The sequence below is a fragment of the Berghia stephanieae genome, chromosome 2, assembly GCF_034508935.2.
Source record: "Berghia stephanieae isolate SIO BIC M18660-M18661 chromosome 2, UCSD_Bste_1.3, whole genome shotgun sequence".
NCBI classification, from domain to species: Eukaryota; Metazoa; Mollusca; class Gastropoda; order Nudibranchia; family Aeolidiidae; genus Berghia; species Berghia stephanieae.
The window spans coordinates 43,356,298-43,370,061 of record NC_088361.1 but is presented as its reverse complement, the minus strand read 5'-3'; the positions used below and the strand labels follow the sequence as shown (position 1 = coordinate 43,370,061).

General features: G+C 34.6%; 1 protein-coding gene across 3 annotated transcripts in view; it reads right to left on the bottom strand.

Moving 5' to 3' along the window:
- Positions 1–13,764, bottom strand: part of LOC144964930 (uncharacterized) — a 163,990-nt gene that overhangs the window by 103,453 nt on the left and 46,773 nt on the right. For all 3 annotated transcript variants that reach the window (XM_078899728.1, XM_078899726.1, XM_078899727.1), the window contains 14 exons: positions 12,268–12,508; positions 10,777–10,918; positions 9,531–9,661; positions 8,841–9,074; positions 8,242–8,426; positions 7,112–7,422; positions 6,613–6,770; positions 5,926–6,202; positions 5,074–5,312; positions 4,409–4,576; positions 3,207–3,422; positions 2,354–2,488; positions 978–1,247; positions 484–673 (listed from right to left, as the gene is read on the bottom strand). In XM_078899728.1, coding sequence (XP_078755854.1) covers positions 484–673; positions 978–1,247; positions 2,354–2,488; positions 3,207–3,422; positions 4,409–4,576; positions 5,074–5,312; positions 5,926–6,202; positions 6,613–6,770; positions 7,112–7,422; positions 8,242–8,426; positions 8,841–9,074; positions 9,531–9,661; positions 10,777–10,918; positions 12,268–12,508 — 2,897 coding nt within the window. The remainder of the gene's footprint in view (positions 1–483; positions 674–977; positions 1,248–2,353; positions 2,489–3,206; positions 3,423–4,408; positions 4,577–5,073; positions 5,313–5,925; positions 6,203–6,612; positions 6,771–7,111; positions 7,423–8,241; positions 8,427–8,840; positions 9,075–9,530; positions 9,662–10,776; positions 10,919–12,267; positions 12,509–13,764) is intronic.

The window sequence follows — 13,764 nt, the reverse complement described above, 5'->3', positions numbered from 1 at the left end:
CAAAAATGTAGCAAACAAGCTTTACTCTGCTTTTGAAAAAAATATTGAACTGGCTTGTAGAGGTGGACTCAAGTTGTATTCACCACAATAAAACAATACATTTTAATAGCACAAGAGAGGTTGTCATTGGTTCACTATACAGAGTTCCAAACAATGATGCAGTAAGCAATGATTTTATCCATTTGCGACTCAAATGTATACCAGTTCAATCCAAAATATAGTCCTTAGCAACATTGTTGAAGATTTAAGAGCAGAGTAGATATCATGCATTTGAGGTTATGAAAAAATTAGCTTTAAAGCAAATTTGCAACATTACACCAAGAAGTGAAAAAACATAAATACAAAGAACGTAGCTAAGTGAATAGGCTGAAGTAGAATTTGAGTCTGAAACGTCCCTTGTTATGTATTGGTTCTGTTCTTTTTTTATCATTTTTTTTAAAGCTGTCATATTGATTTTCTTCCAATATTTTCTAATCTACTTACCCCTCAGGACAGGGATACAATGCGTAATCTTGGATGCTTCCGGGACAGAAGTAAGAAGATGGGCATGTGAAACATTCAGATCTTCCAGTCATATTGTTGTAAGTTCCTGCTGGACATCCTAACGGCACGGATGTTCCCTCTGTACAGTAGCTAGCAACAGGGCATGGTCCACCTTTAGCTGGTTCATCACCTAATAAGATGGCAGAATATTGTAAAAAACCTTACTCATACTAGATGGACACAACAGTTGTGGATCAAAGCAACCCTTTAATGTTAGTTTCAAAAACAAAATTCAATTTTATACCAATATTATATCCAATGAAATCAAAAATATGCAGAGGGAAAATGTTTAATTTAACTTGAAGTTTTCTTTTTAATTGTTCTTTCTCTAAATACACAATAGCCGAGTAATGATATAAGATAAAAGAATATTTTTAAAAGAGATCACGTTTGGTAAAATTGAGAAAAAAATATAACAGTATCCACCATATTACCTGTTGGATTAGGAGCATTACTGCCCAATAAACAGAAGAAACCTGGTGAGCAAGGACCAGTCACATTGGAAAGACCCTCAGATCCACAATAGTTGCCAAGACTACACTGGAAACAGTCAGTGGCAGGATCCACTCCCCCTTCCACATCTCGGAACGTTCCATTAGCACATCGAAGTGGGTCCTCAGTTTGCTCGGGACAGTAATGTCCGGTAGGGCACGGTCCTCCAATACCACTTGTTGTGTCTGGTGTTGGTGTACTCACGTTCACACCTGAAAGATACATGGGTCATTATCAACATCTCTATTGTCTGGAACTTCGTCCTATGGTAATTACAGCAAAAGGTGGTTTATCAAGTTAATATACGGTATTTATTTTAATCAATGTGATATGTAGCAATAAGTATTCAACTGTGAAGTGTCTAAAAAAGAAAACGGGTAAAAAGACTCATCTGAAATATCACAAACATATAAACAAACAAAAACACAACAAAAAAAAATTTAAAAAACACAACTAACTTTTCATTCTTTTGACTTCGCAAGGGGTAATAAACAGTCACAAAGTATAATCAAAACATTATACACATTCTCAAAAAAAAATGATAACAAATATTTTTTTTTTTTTTTTAAATTGGGGCTCAGGAACGAAAAAAATGAACTAGTGAAAAGCCTGAAGCCTGGCAATCTGGTGTTGGGACCTAAATAAATTCATATTACCATCATAATTATCATTAATATCATTATTGTTATAGTTTTTAAAATTATCATTACTAATAAAAACTCAATAAAAGTCAAAGCACTCGCAATTCAATTATTTTATTTACAATAGATTAATTACAGTGCTACATAAATCAAATAACATGAATATCCTATAAGATTTCATCAATTAGAGCACGTTACAAAAAGTGTACAAAGTCTTTTACCATTAGCAAATGGAGCATGTTCACCAATACCAAGAATAATAATGAATGACACTGACATGCTAATCATTTGATTTTCTTTAGATACTTATTCCTAAGGAGATGGTTAAGATATGAGTATGTATCAGTGACGCAACATTAGAATTTGAAAATATGAACGAAAATCAACTGTTAGGTTATGTGGTCTTGTGGTATGGCACTCACTTTCAGATCAGAAGGTCCTGGGTTCGAGCCTCACTCAGCGCATAATTGAGTCCTTGGAAAAAGCTCTTAACTCATATTCTCTCATCATATTCAGGTGTAAAATGAGTACCTAATAGATGTCATGTCTTGTTCTACATGTTACGTGTTGCTGCTGGTCAGGGACCTTTTGTAAAGTGCTTAAAGCACGTTTAGTGGGCATTGCGCTGCATAAAAGCTCAATCTTTTTTTTATCATTTATGATCCCTTTGACTTTACCTGATTTACAATAGTAACCAGCAGCGCAGAGACCAACTCCAGTATCGTTGACGCTTGGATCAAATTCAGTGGCTCCCATGTTTCCACAATAGTAACCACCCAAGCAAGGCTTGCAGTCAGATTCGTATTTCATTTCTGTAGTTGATTAAACAATAGAGTTGGAGAGAAAAAAAAAACAGGTATCATAATACTTGCAAAGATTACACAAACACCTTTTAATATCAAAATAAAATTACCTTCATCACTTTATCTTATCTATCATTTCTTTCTTTACTTTCAATATAAAAAACAAAGGTTAGAAAGTATGTAAATTGCACATTTATTCAATTAACAAGGAGTCCATTAAAATTATAAGCACCACCTTTAAACTAACACGTATCCTTAGTTGTTGATACATTTTAACATTTCAGAAAAAAGAATGTATATCAAATCTATTTATTATTTATTTATAATGTTATCGCATGTGAAATCATTTAGTGACCAATCGACTTTCACACATAAACATTGGGTTATATTTCCTTGAACAACATCAAAGAATAAATAAAATGGAAATGAAATTATCCACACTATGAACATATCCTCTCTTTGTAATACTTCAACAGGAATAGCAAAAAGGTCAAACTGAAGAAGTAGAGATTTCATCGAAAATTCTGAGTCATAAAATAAGTGACATAAAAAAAAACCCAACTGTTTGGTGCCCTTTCAATTAAGTATAAATTGCGGGTGATACTAAACTAGTCCTAAATGACATTAATTTGATATGGTGTCAGGTTAAAATGATACAATTAACATTTCGTAAGTGTTTAAAAAAAAGAATTTACCAAAATAAAATTAAAATTATGTTCAATTTTACCAAATTCTGGATTGTAAGTACCCCGGGGGCACTTAGGTTGATCACTGGTTGTATTTCCAGGGCAATATCGGCCTTTGGGACAGCGTAACGGAATCTCCCCATCCACACAGAAGAATCCAGCAGGACAGTCAAAGCAGTAGTCAAGGCCTGTTACGTTGGTGAATGATCCAGGCACACATGTCTTGGGTTCTCCTGTTCCTGCCGGGCAGTAGCTACCTGTATTTGGAAAGAATAAAGGCAACATACTTAGAGATACTTAGAGAAGATTTCCAGCACAGGTTCTCAATGATCATCTTTGCTGGACTGGTGTCATCTTTGTTTCTTCCGGTTGCAGATTACCGTGAAGACAGAATGTGATGCTAGCCTTATAATCATAGAAGATTTCTTGGTTTTCCCAATAGCTATCCAGTCTGTTCTTGAATTAGTTAAGTGAATTAGCACTGACAACTTTCTCTGGTAAACTGTTCCACACTTGAACCACTCTAACACCGAAACTAGTCTGGCCCTTTGTGTGAAAAGTTTCTTAGAGTTGCCCCTTGTTCCTGTCCTCAGGGAGGACATGGATCAACACATACTGACATTGTAAACATATAATTAATGAAGAGATTATATAATATTGTTTTGCTTGCCGAGGACAAAGATTCACAAAAATATAAGAAGGAAAGAAATCAATTATTCACTAGATTTAGAAGGTGAGTCATCTACTGTTGAAGAACATTTGAATGAATAATTAAATAATTCAGATAGATCAATGGACAGATCGTTAGATAGTTTGATAGATAGATAGATAGATAGATAGATAGATAGATAGATAGATAGATAGATAGATAGATAGATAGATGGATAGATAAATAGATAGACAGAGAGACATATAGATAGATACATAGATACATACATAGATAGATGGATGGATGGATGGAGAGAGAGAGAGAGAGAGAGAGAGAGAGAGAGAGAGAGAGAGAGAGAGAGAGAGAGAGAGAGAGAGAGAGAGAGAGAGAGAGAGAGAGAGAGAGAGAGAGAGGAGAGAGGAGGAGAGAGAGGAGAGAGAGAGAGAGAGAGAGAGAGAGAGAGAGAGAGAGAGAGAGAGAGAGAGAGAGAGAGAGAGAGAGAGAGAGAGAATGATAACAACAATATTGCATTTGTCACACAAAAAGTGCAAACGTTTTTTGTGTAATTCAAAACCAATTTAGGGTAGAGATTACCTTTGGGACAAAGATCTCCTGTAGTGCCTCCATCCCTTGGTTTGTCGTTGACAGCAGCACGACGACAGAAATAGCCAGCAGCGCAGATTCCATTGGGCTCAGTGAGGCCATAGCCAGCACATACTTCACCAGGATCACAATCTATACACTGGGATATTTCATACAAGCCTGTGTGTGTACAAGTATTGATGAAAATAGAGGGAAAAAAACGTTTAAGATGATTTGAATTTTTACACAAAGATCGGGAAAAGTGTTTGAAACAGTGACAGACAAAGCAAGAAATAAAAATACAAGAAAAAAAAACACCCCAAAAAAATCAGCATGCAGTGCTGTTAATGGTACTTATTTTACAGTTAAAATGCAGGATCAGACATAACACCTGTTAAGCGATACTACATTTTTTTTCTTAGGACAAAGACAACATTGTTAATGGCCAAGTACTCATTTTACACTTGAGTTTGATGACAGAATGTGAGTAAAGATCTTTTAACAAGAACTAAATTCTGGTCTCAAACCCTGGACCTTCCAATCCGAAGGCCAGTGCCATACCATAAGACCCTATAGCCATACATAATACTGTTTTAAGACAGTGGGTCACATTTTACTGCCTATAGTTTAATATCTAAAAAAAGAAAACCAACTCTATTCTATACAATAAATCCTACCTGTAATGTTACCATAAGTGCCATTCGGACATCGAGTATCTAAGTAAGATCCAGTTCCTTCTGGACAATAGTGGCCCTCGGGACAAACGTCACCAAATGGCATGCCTACAGGAATGGTAGTATTGGAACCCTCCAAGCAATAATAGCCTTGTGTACATTTAGTGGTTTCCCCGTCATCCATGCCGTACGTCTCACAGGCATAACCTTCTACACAAGCAGTGCAATGAGCTAGCTCATACCTGAAATTTGAGCAAATTGAAAGATGCTTAGGAAAAATATTGATCGCCACTTATAATTCACAATAAGAACAATAAAAATAAAATAAAAAATAAAATTCCCTTTATTCATCCCATAGGGAACATTTGTATATAGGGTCTATTCCAAGGGGAGATGGAATAATCCAGGCATTAGCCACAATGCAGCACTATAAACTGAGCTAGGGTGAGGTGACTTGCTCAAGGTTACACAACACAGTAGGTATAGGTACCTTTCAAGTATGAAGCAACAACAGTACCATTGAGCCACTCTGCCCAAAACTACAAACCATACTTGTTAGAAATGAAAAAAAAAATAAAACAAAAACAAAACAAAAATCCCAAAAAACGACAAAATAAAAGAACAGTTTAGAATTTAGAATAAAAAGCCAGGGAATTTTCCACCTAACGAGAAAAGAACACACAAGTTTTCCATAGTCCACAGCTTGTATTCCAGTCACCAAGTTTCTTTTAAAGGTTTTGCTTATTCTTCAATAATTGCCAGAGTAGTTTTGCAAAGAGAAGATACAATATCTCGTTACATCAAGAAAAATAGGAAACTAAAAATAATATCATTTCCATTTATTTGATGACTTACATTCCAACATCTTTGAGGTAAGTTCCAGGAGGACAAGGTGTTGCAAACTCACTTCCCTCTGGGCAATAGTGACCAGCTGGACAAAGAATTTTCTCAACTACACCGGTGCCATTACAATAATAGCTCTGAGGGCAGGTGAGGCAAGATGATGACCTTTCTGTTGGCTGGTATTGCCCGGAAGGGCAAGGTTCTGGTTTGTAGGCTCCTGCTTCTGTGTAGTGACCTCTCGGGGTGTCAAATTGTGTGGGAACTCCTGATCCACCCGTACAATAATAGCCTGGGTCGGGATAAGATTGAAATTTTAATGACAAACTTTTTATGGACACTTTTATGCCAAATACCAAAGTATCAAGATTGAACAGTATGTTGCATCATCAGGACAAATCAAGTAAATTTACTAATTACTAATAAACTTTTCATTCGTCTGTTTAGATCTAAATCGTATTGCCTTAAGATATTAAAAATAATATCCCAAATAACTGGATTAGAGGAATAAAACTACAATAATATAAATAAAAACACAAAATATCGCATAAGGTATCTCTAACCAATGTTGATAACTATTTTGGAACCATATCAATTAATTATAACTTTAATCCACAAATCTAAATTGTATGATCGGAAACACGGTTAAAGTAAACAAAACAAGACAAATAAAATTAATTGAATTTGAAAAGAAAAAGGCACCTGGTGAACACTGTAATGAAGCCTCCGTGCTACTACTTCCTGCACAGAAGTAGCCAGGGTCACAAGGAATACAATCAGTCTCATCTTTGGCTCCAGCTGATTTACTGTATTTGCCGACAGGACAGGAGGAGGCTGTGGCTGATCCAATTGGGCAGTATCTGATAAAAAACAATCAGTGATTTCAGTTTTTAATTCAGTATAACAATTGATCCCTGATTCTAATCATTTATCACATGTTTATCTTATTTTTCTTCTGTAAAACGAGGCATGATCTATCCAAGTCATTAAATAAGATTATGGTATGACTTTAATAGTAAGAAATATTTCACACAAGCATTCTTTTTCCTTTCAGTCTAACTGTAACATGATGCAAGGTGATATTTCATACAATATGCTCATATTTTCATTCTTTTTAAAAATTATTCATAACACTTTCAAGATTGATATAAAAATGAGATGATTTAGATCAATCTAAGTGAAATGTCATGATAGAACTTACCCCCCTGCTGGACATAAACCTCCGGTAGGTCCATCCGGGGGAGCAGAGGAGTATGCTTTTTCTCTACAGTAAAACCCTGCATCACATAATCCTGCTGGTTCTGTTCTTCCTATGCCATCACAGTACTGTCCTCCAGGACAAGGGGTGCAGTCAGTGGATCGGCGCAATCCTGTTGAATTACTGTAAGTTCCAAGAGGACAGGGTTGAGGGGTGATGCTTCCACTGACACAGAAGTATCCAGGCGGGCAGTCAATAGGCACAGCTAAGCCTTCCACGTTACAGTAAAAGCCTGAAATACACTCGGTACAATCCTGTGGAGCATTGAAAAAGAAGGAGAGTGAAAAAACAAGATGATTATGTTGATTTTGATTTCATGTCACTGATTTTCGTTAAAAAAAAAAAAAGTAAGTCACTATAATGCAAAAGCTCAAAAAAGAGAGAAATAAAGTTAAAGGTGGTTCTAATGGAGATTTAGTTTAATTCAGATGCTTCCACTGTATAAAGGAGCCTCGTCTTTGTCTAATAAACTGTATCAGCACCTAACAGAATGCATGCCTCATCCCATATGTTAAATGTGTCAATCCATTACCAGGGGATTTTTAAAACATTGTTGAGGGCTTATAGAATGGTATTATTCATGGATAAGCTCTACATAAATGCAATTTACTTTTTTTAATAATGAAAGAATGAAATAAAAAGGGTTTTTTCCTGATGTTTCACACATTATAATAACCTGACATTACTGATTTTCCTTAGATTAAGAAAATATGATACAATTATTTTTTATCTTCTCAGAAGCATTATCCGAAAAACATCATTATTTATAAGCCACGGATAGTAAAATGGTAAAATAAACTACAGATAAGCAGTAGAATATGCTTGCATTCATTGAATATCTCAAGATTTAACATCTTACTTTTCAGAACTTCATTTTAAACAAATTGACTACATTGTAACTGCATAGCCTGTCTACTGAAAAAGAAAAAAAAACAGTTATAGAAGTAAGGATTATTATGTGAGTGTTTATATTAATCAGTAACTTGGTAAACTACGGTGTTCAGTTAGATAAAATGTTTGAATGTTGGCAGCAGGCTGTGAAGTCACACCCACAAAAGTCACAATAAAGTTACCTCAAAAGATTCCCTTGCTGAGCTGTTTCTGTAAAATCCAATAGGACAGGGGAAGGTGTTAGGCGGTCCTGTTCCTGTTGGACAGTAGTAACCACCAGGACAGGGACCTTCAGGTTCCACAAGGCCGGTGGAATTACAGTACATACCAGCTGTACAGCCCACACAGTCACCAACCTCCATACGACCTGAGGGCAAAATTATAAAAAAGGCCCCAAATTGTTTAGGAAAGTTTTAATCTGAGCAGAGTCTGAATCATTTTTTAGCATGGACGATATGTAATGATTGTGTTACAGCAATGACGTGAATATCCAAAGAAAGTGTACATTTAGAAGTGGCAATGAATACGTGATCTCATCACCTCAACAAAACTATATCTCTAGCATTGAGGCGAGATTAATTTTTCAAAGTCAGCTTTTGAAGAGACAACCTTCAGTGAAATTAACATGAAATAAGCACTAAGTTAACATAACCCTCAAGCTATCAAGATTATTAAAATTAAATCAGTTCTTAGAAAAGGCTTTTTCATGTTAAAATTGTATCCAGAAGTAAACAGTGATAAAAAGGTCAAAGCAAAGTTATTAATCTTTTCAAGTACTAACCGTAATCTGGATTGTAAGTTCCGATGGGGCAAGGCACTGGGTAGGCTTCCACATCACCTCGTGGGCAATAATGGCCCTGTCTACATTTATCATTGACTAGATCTGGTTGTGAGTCCATTCCAGGAGGACACTCCGTCCCAGCAGGACAGATTCGAATTGTGTTCATGAAATCATAGGATGTGGCATTTTGGTCACAGTAACGTCCAGCCTCGCAGATTGTGCAAACATCCGCTCCTGATATGAGACAATAATTGTTTACATTGTTATCCTTGACCATAAATTTAAACAATCAACTCTTAAAATGTTTTTACATGTCCATAATCCAGTCAAGATTATGGATAAATCTTGTCTTAATTTTGTCCGACAAAAACGTTTTAAAAGCAAGTCAATTTTTCATTTGCATCAATAGTTCAGAAGACATCTAAATAATAATAATAATAATTAATAATAATAAATGACGTTTGTATCGCACCTTACCCCATTTAAACAGGCACTAGGAGCTTTGCATTCCTATAATAAATAAATAAATATAACGGAAAATGAAACCATAGCAATTTCAAATACTAAATAAGCATAAGGAAAATAATTTATCATCAGTTCTTTTGCAAGATCAACAAAAAGTTTTTAAAAATCATACTTTGTCTATTCCATGAAAAGTTAGCATAAACTAAGAAAGAAGATTATGTCTACCTGCATTAGAGTAATTTCCCTTTCCACAAGGAATTGGCTCTTCATTGCCTAAGCCAGGACAATAATAACCAGCAGTACAATCCAGACACATGGTGTTATTCTCTGCTTTGACAATAGGGTTGTATGTTCCTCTAAAAGAGAGAAATAGCAAGAGATTTTATATGAAATGCTCAAAAATGAATCTCTTAAAATATAAAAATTACAAGCTTTAAAGAAAACAGTATTTAAAAATAAACTTAAGTTAACTTTATTTAATTTCCATGTCATCCCTGAGTAATTTACTCTCTTCATTACAATGTTTTACAAGAACCGACCTGCTTGAATCAATCGAGACATCGCAATGATATCTATAAATCATTAGTGTAACTGTTGATTTGAAATTACTTTCTTGTTAATGCTAATAGTGAATCTAATTTGGCAATCAACTGAGTACAATTCCTGAGACTACTGCTGTGGCTGTTCTGCAGTTGAGTAATAATAATAATAATAATATATCTTTATTGTCCACCCATAAAAGTGGCAATTTGTCATTTGGTTACACATTTATAACAATACAATATTGACATAGACACACTCACACAAGATGCACACTAGTAACATAGTAGTTATCGTAACCGGCATCCAGGATGGACAATGCAATGTGATTATTTCCTTTCTAAACTACCATAACTTCTTCCAGATCTAAAGATATTCAGCTAATTGCTTTCTGAGGGATGAATAGACCAGCTGTGGTTAAAAATCAGTACAAGTTGGGAAGAGGGTCACCTGTTTTTTACACCTCTCCAGCCAACACATCGAACAGTCGAGATCATCGATTTATTAATTGATGGGACAAGTAGTCCTTGATTTATGGTGTTCGAGGTAAAACACCAGCATTAATAATTTTAAAATATTAAAAGACTAAGTGAAGAATGACGAAAATAAAGTAGTTTGTACCCAAAATATAAAAAAAAACCCTCAGAATTTACAGAATAATTTCATTTAAATGTGAGAAAACTTGATAGAGACAATATAATTGCAAATAATCTTGTAGCATGAGTATCAATCTGATTTTAGATTTTATAATTTCAAAAGTGCAAAATATATATACCAAGCTCCGATTTCACAATCTATATTAATAAATCTTGTTTTGAATTCTGTTTTAAATCTATTTTTAAAAAAACATTAAAAAAAAACAACAAAAAACAAAACAAAAAAACACCAACAACAAAATATTCAAATATCTTTGTAAAAAACGAAAACTTACGCAGGACATTCAGTTGGATTGACAGAAGCTTGAGGACAGTAATCTCCCTTTGGACAATCCAGGCACTGTTCCCATTTATAGTTGCCGGTGTCAGGACTATAAGATCCAGCATGACAAGGAAATTCTGTGATTGACTTGGTGCCTGGAATTAAAGATGGATGAAAAGATGGATAAGAATTTGACACTTAAATGATCTGCTGATTATAAAAATCAATAATTTATGCTCGCCCTAAAAAAAAAAAAGGAAGAAATGGATACATCCACATGACTTAACAAAAGTAAAACTAAAAATGATTCAGAAGGTAATCTAACATGTATAAGCAATTAACAGCCAAGATTTATGTAATGTGCTTGTATTTGCAAGTTTTGAGGATTAATTGTGACCCATCATCTAAAATTTTGGTCTTCGAGAGAAATACGAAGGAAAACAAAGATTAAAATTTTCAACACCAATGTGAAATCAGTGTTGATGTATGACAACGAAACATGGCGCTTGAATAAGAACACAAGTCATAAAATACAGTCCATCATCAACAACTGTATGGGAAGAATACAACAAACTAAATGGCATGACAATATTAGAAATGCAGATCTATGAGAAATGACAGGCCAAGAAGAAATAGAAGTAGAAATTTAAGAGGAGGAGATGGAAATGGCTGAGAAGGCCAGAGAAGGCCTACAACAAACATTACCAGGGAGGCTCTTACATGGAACCCACAGGAAATTAGGAAGAGAGGGCGGCTTAGAAATAGCTGGAGAAGGGCATGGATGGAGGATCTAAAAACTGAAAGCTTAACATGAAGAGAAGCTGAAAAGATGGCACAAAACCGGATACGATGGAGGTGATTCATCAATGGCCTATGCTCCAGCCAGCGTGATGAGCCTAAGAAAGAAGTAAGTACCATCTCAAACCTGTATTAAGTCGGGGTGGATAAGGTACTGGAAATTAAATTTATAGACTCAAATATAAAAATCAGGGTTACTTTGTGTATGTTATGTTGGACATACAATTTCTTACATTGCAAAAACAAATTTTTAAAACCCCAAGGTCCAATTTCTTTTCATTTTATCTCTAAATGACAAGATCAAGTTGCCATTTTCAGACTTCGCTGTGGACATAATCGTCTCCGACACCACAAATTCAAAACATTTAAGATTGGAGAAACAGATATTTGTGAATGTGGAGAGGGGAAGTTGGATGCCACACATGTTTTTGCAGGATGTACAAAGTACAATGAGCAAAGGGCAACCATTTGGCCCGAGAGGACCACACTAAAGTCGAAGCTCTATGAGTCTCAGCACGAGCTTGGAAAGACCACAGCATTCCTGCATTTTGTTGACCTTTAGAGCCTTTAGCCATAAAGACATAATGAGGGGAAAGAAGAAGAAGAAGAATCTCTAAATTCACTTTAATTTTAATGAGTCCTATTCATCCCGTCACAATACCATTTTGAGACAGTGGGTTATAATTGTTATTCCTATGACGAATACCTGCAGGACAGTAATGGCCAGCCTGACACAATCCATCTGGTGCGGACTTCCCTCCGACACAGTAGTACTGCTTAGTACAAATGTAACAGTCTTCTAATCGGTATAGATTGGTCAGATTGGTAAAGGAACCAGCCGGACATGGCCACTGGGTTTGGGAACCGGTACCCTCTGGACAATAGTGGCCTTGACCACATGACAAAGGAGGATTCTGGACCCCACCTGTACCACTAGGGCATGCAACCTGGAATACAGTGGACAAAAAAATAAAAGTTGTATGATCATTCATAATTTGATAATAACTCTTTAAATGATGATTAATTAGGAAATATGATGATTATCTCAATTGTTATCTTTATTGTTGTCATTATTATTGTTGCTTTTATTATCATTATTTTTTATTCATATCATAATAATAATAATTATTATTATTACTATTATCATTATCATTATAATTATTATTATTCTGTAATTATAAACTATTGTGAAAGGCATGTAAAGGATAATTCCTATTAAGCCTTTAGTAAGATAAGATAAGATAAGATATTATCATCAGCATCATCATCATCATCATCATCATCATCATTATTATTATTATTATTATTATTGTTGTTGTTGTTATTATTATCATTATCATCGCCATTATTGGCAAGGTAATCCAGGGGCATTGCTTGTCATAATAACAATGATAACAAATTAAACAAACAAAAAACAATAATAACAACAGCGTGGAGCGGATCAGATGTCCTATATCATAACAACAAATCAATCATGAGTCATGACCTATCCTTTTATTTTTGGACAGATTCAAAATATAACTCAACTGTTCTGATAATTTGCATCATCTAGAGTTCTCGATGCCAGTATCAAGAAATACACATTACACGTCTTTAAAAGGAGTGTAAGAAAACATATTTTACAAAAAACAGGGGGGCTGAAAGGAGACTTTTCCTGTATGAAACAAATATTTGGTTCTAAATGTGTGGTAGAATATATGAAATATTGCAAAGTACACTAGGCAAGGTGAAACCATAGAAATTCCAAAAATAAGTGCATTTTTAAACTACTTTTTAAAAAGAAGACAATATAATACTGGTATTACACACATTTCAGTCTAGTTTTCCATAATGTTTTAAGTAGTTTAATTATGTTATGCCCTTTAAATATGACAATACACTGCAAGAGACAAGACAAGACCAAAATGTGAAAAATATCTCAGATCTTTGTGTATTTTACAGTTGCAGACTTTTTAATAAGGAAAATAATTTATAAATTTTGGTCTATGTTTGTTTTGACTTTGAATCTTCTTCTTTAAAATAACTCCATACCTACAATTTTAAGATTAACTTATAAAATCGCTTACTACATCTTTCCAATGACCTATTTAATCTATATGTGCCATTATACTATGTAATTTTTCTCAGTCAATTTACAATATTATTATACTGTATCTAATTCTTAGCTTTTTATTAATTTTATTTTCTTATATGTTGACATAAA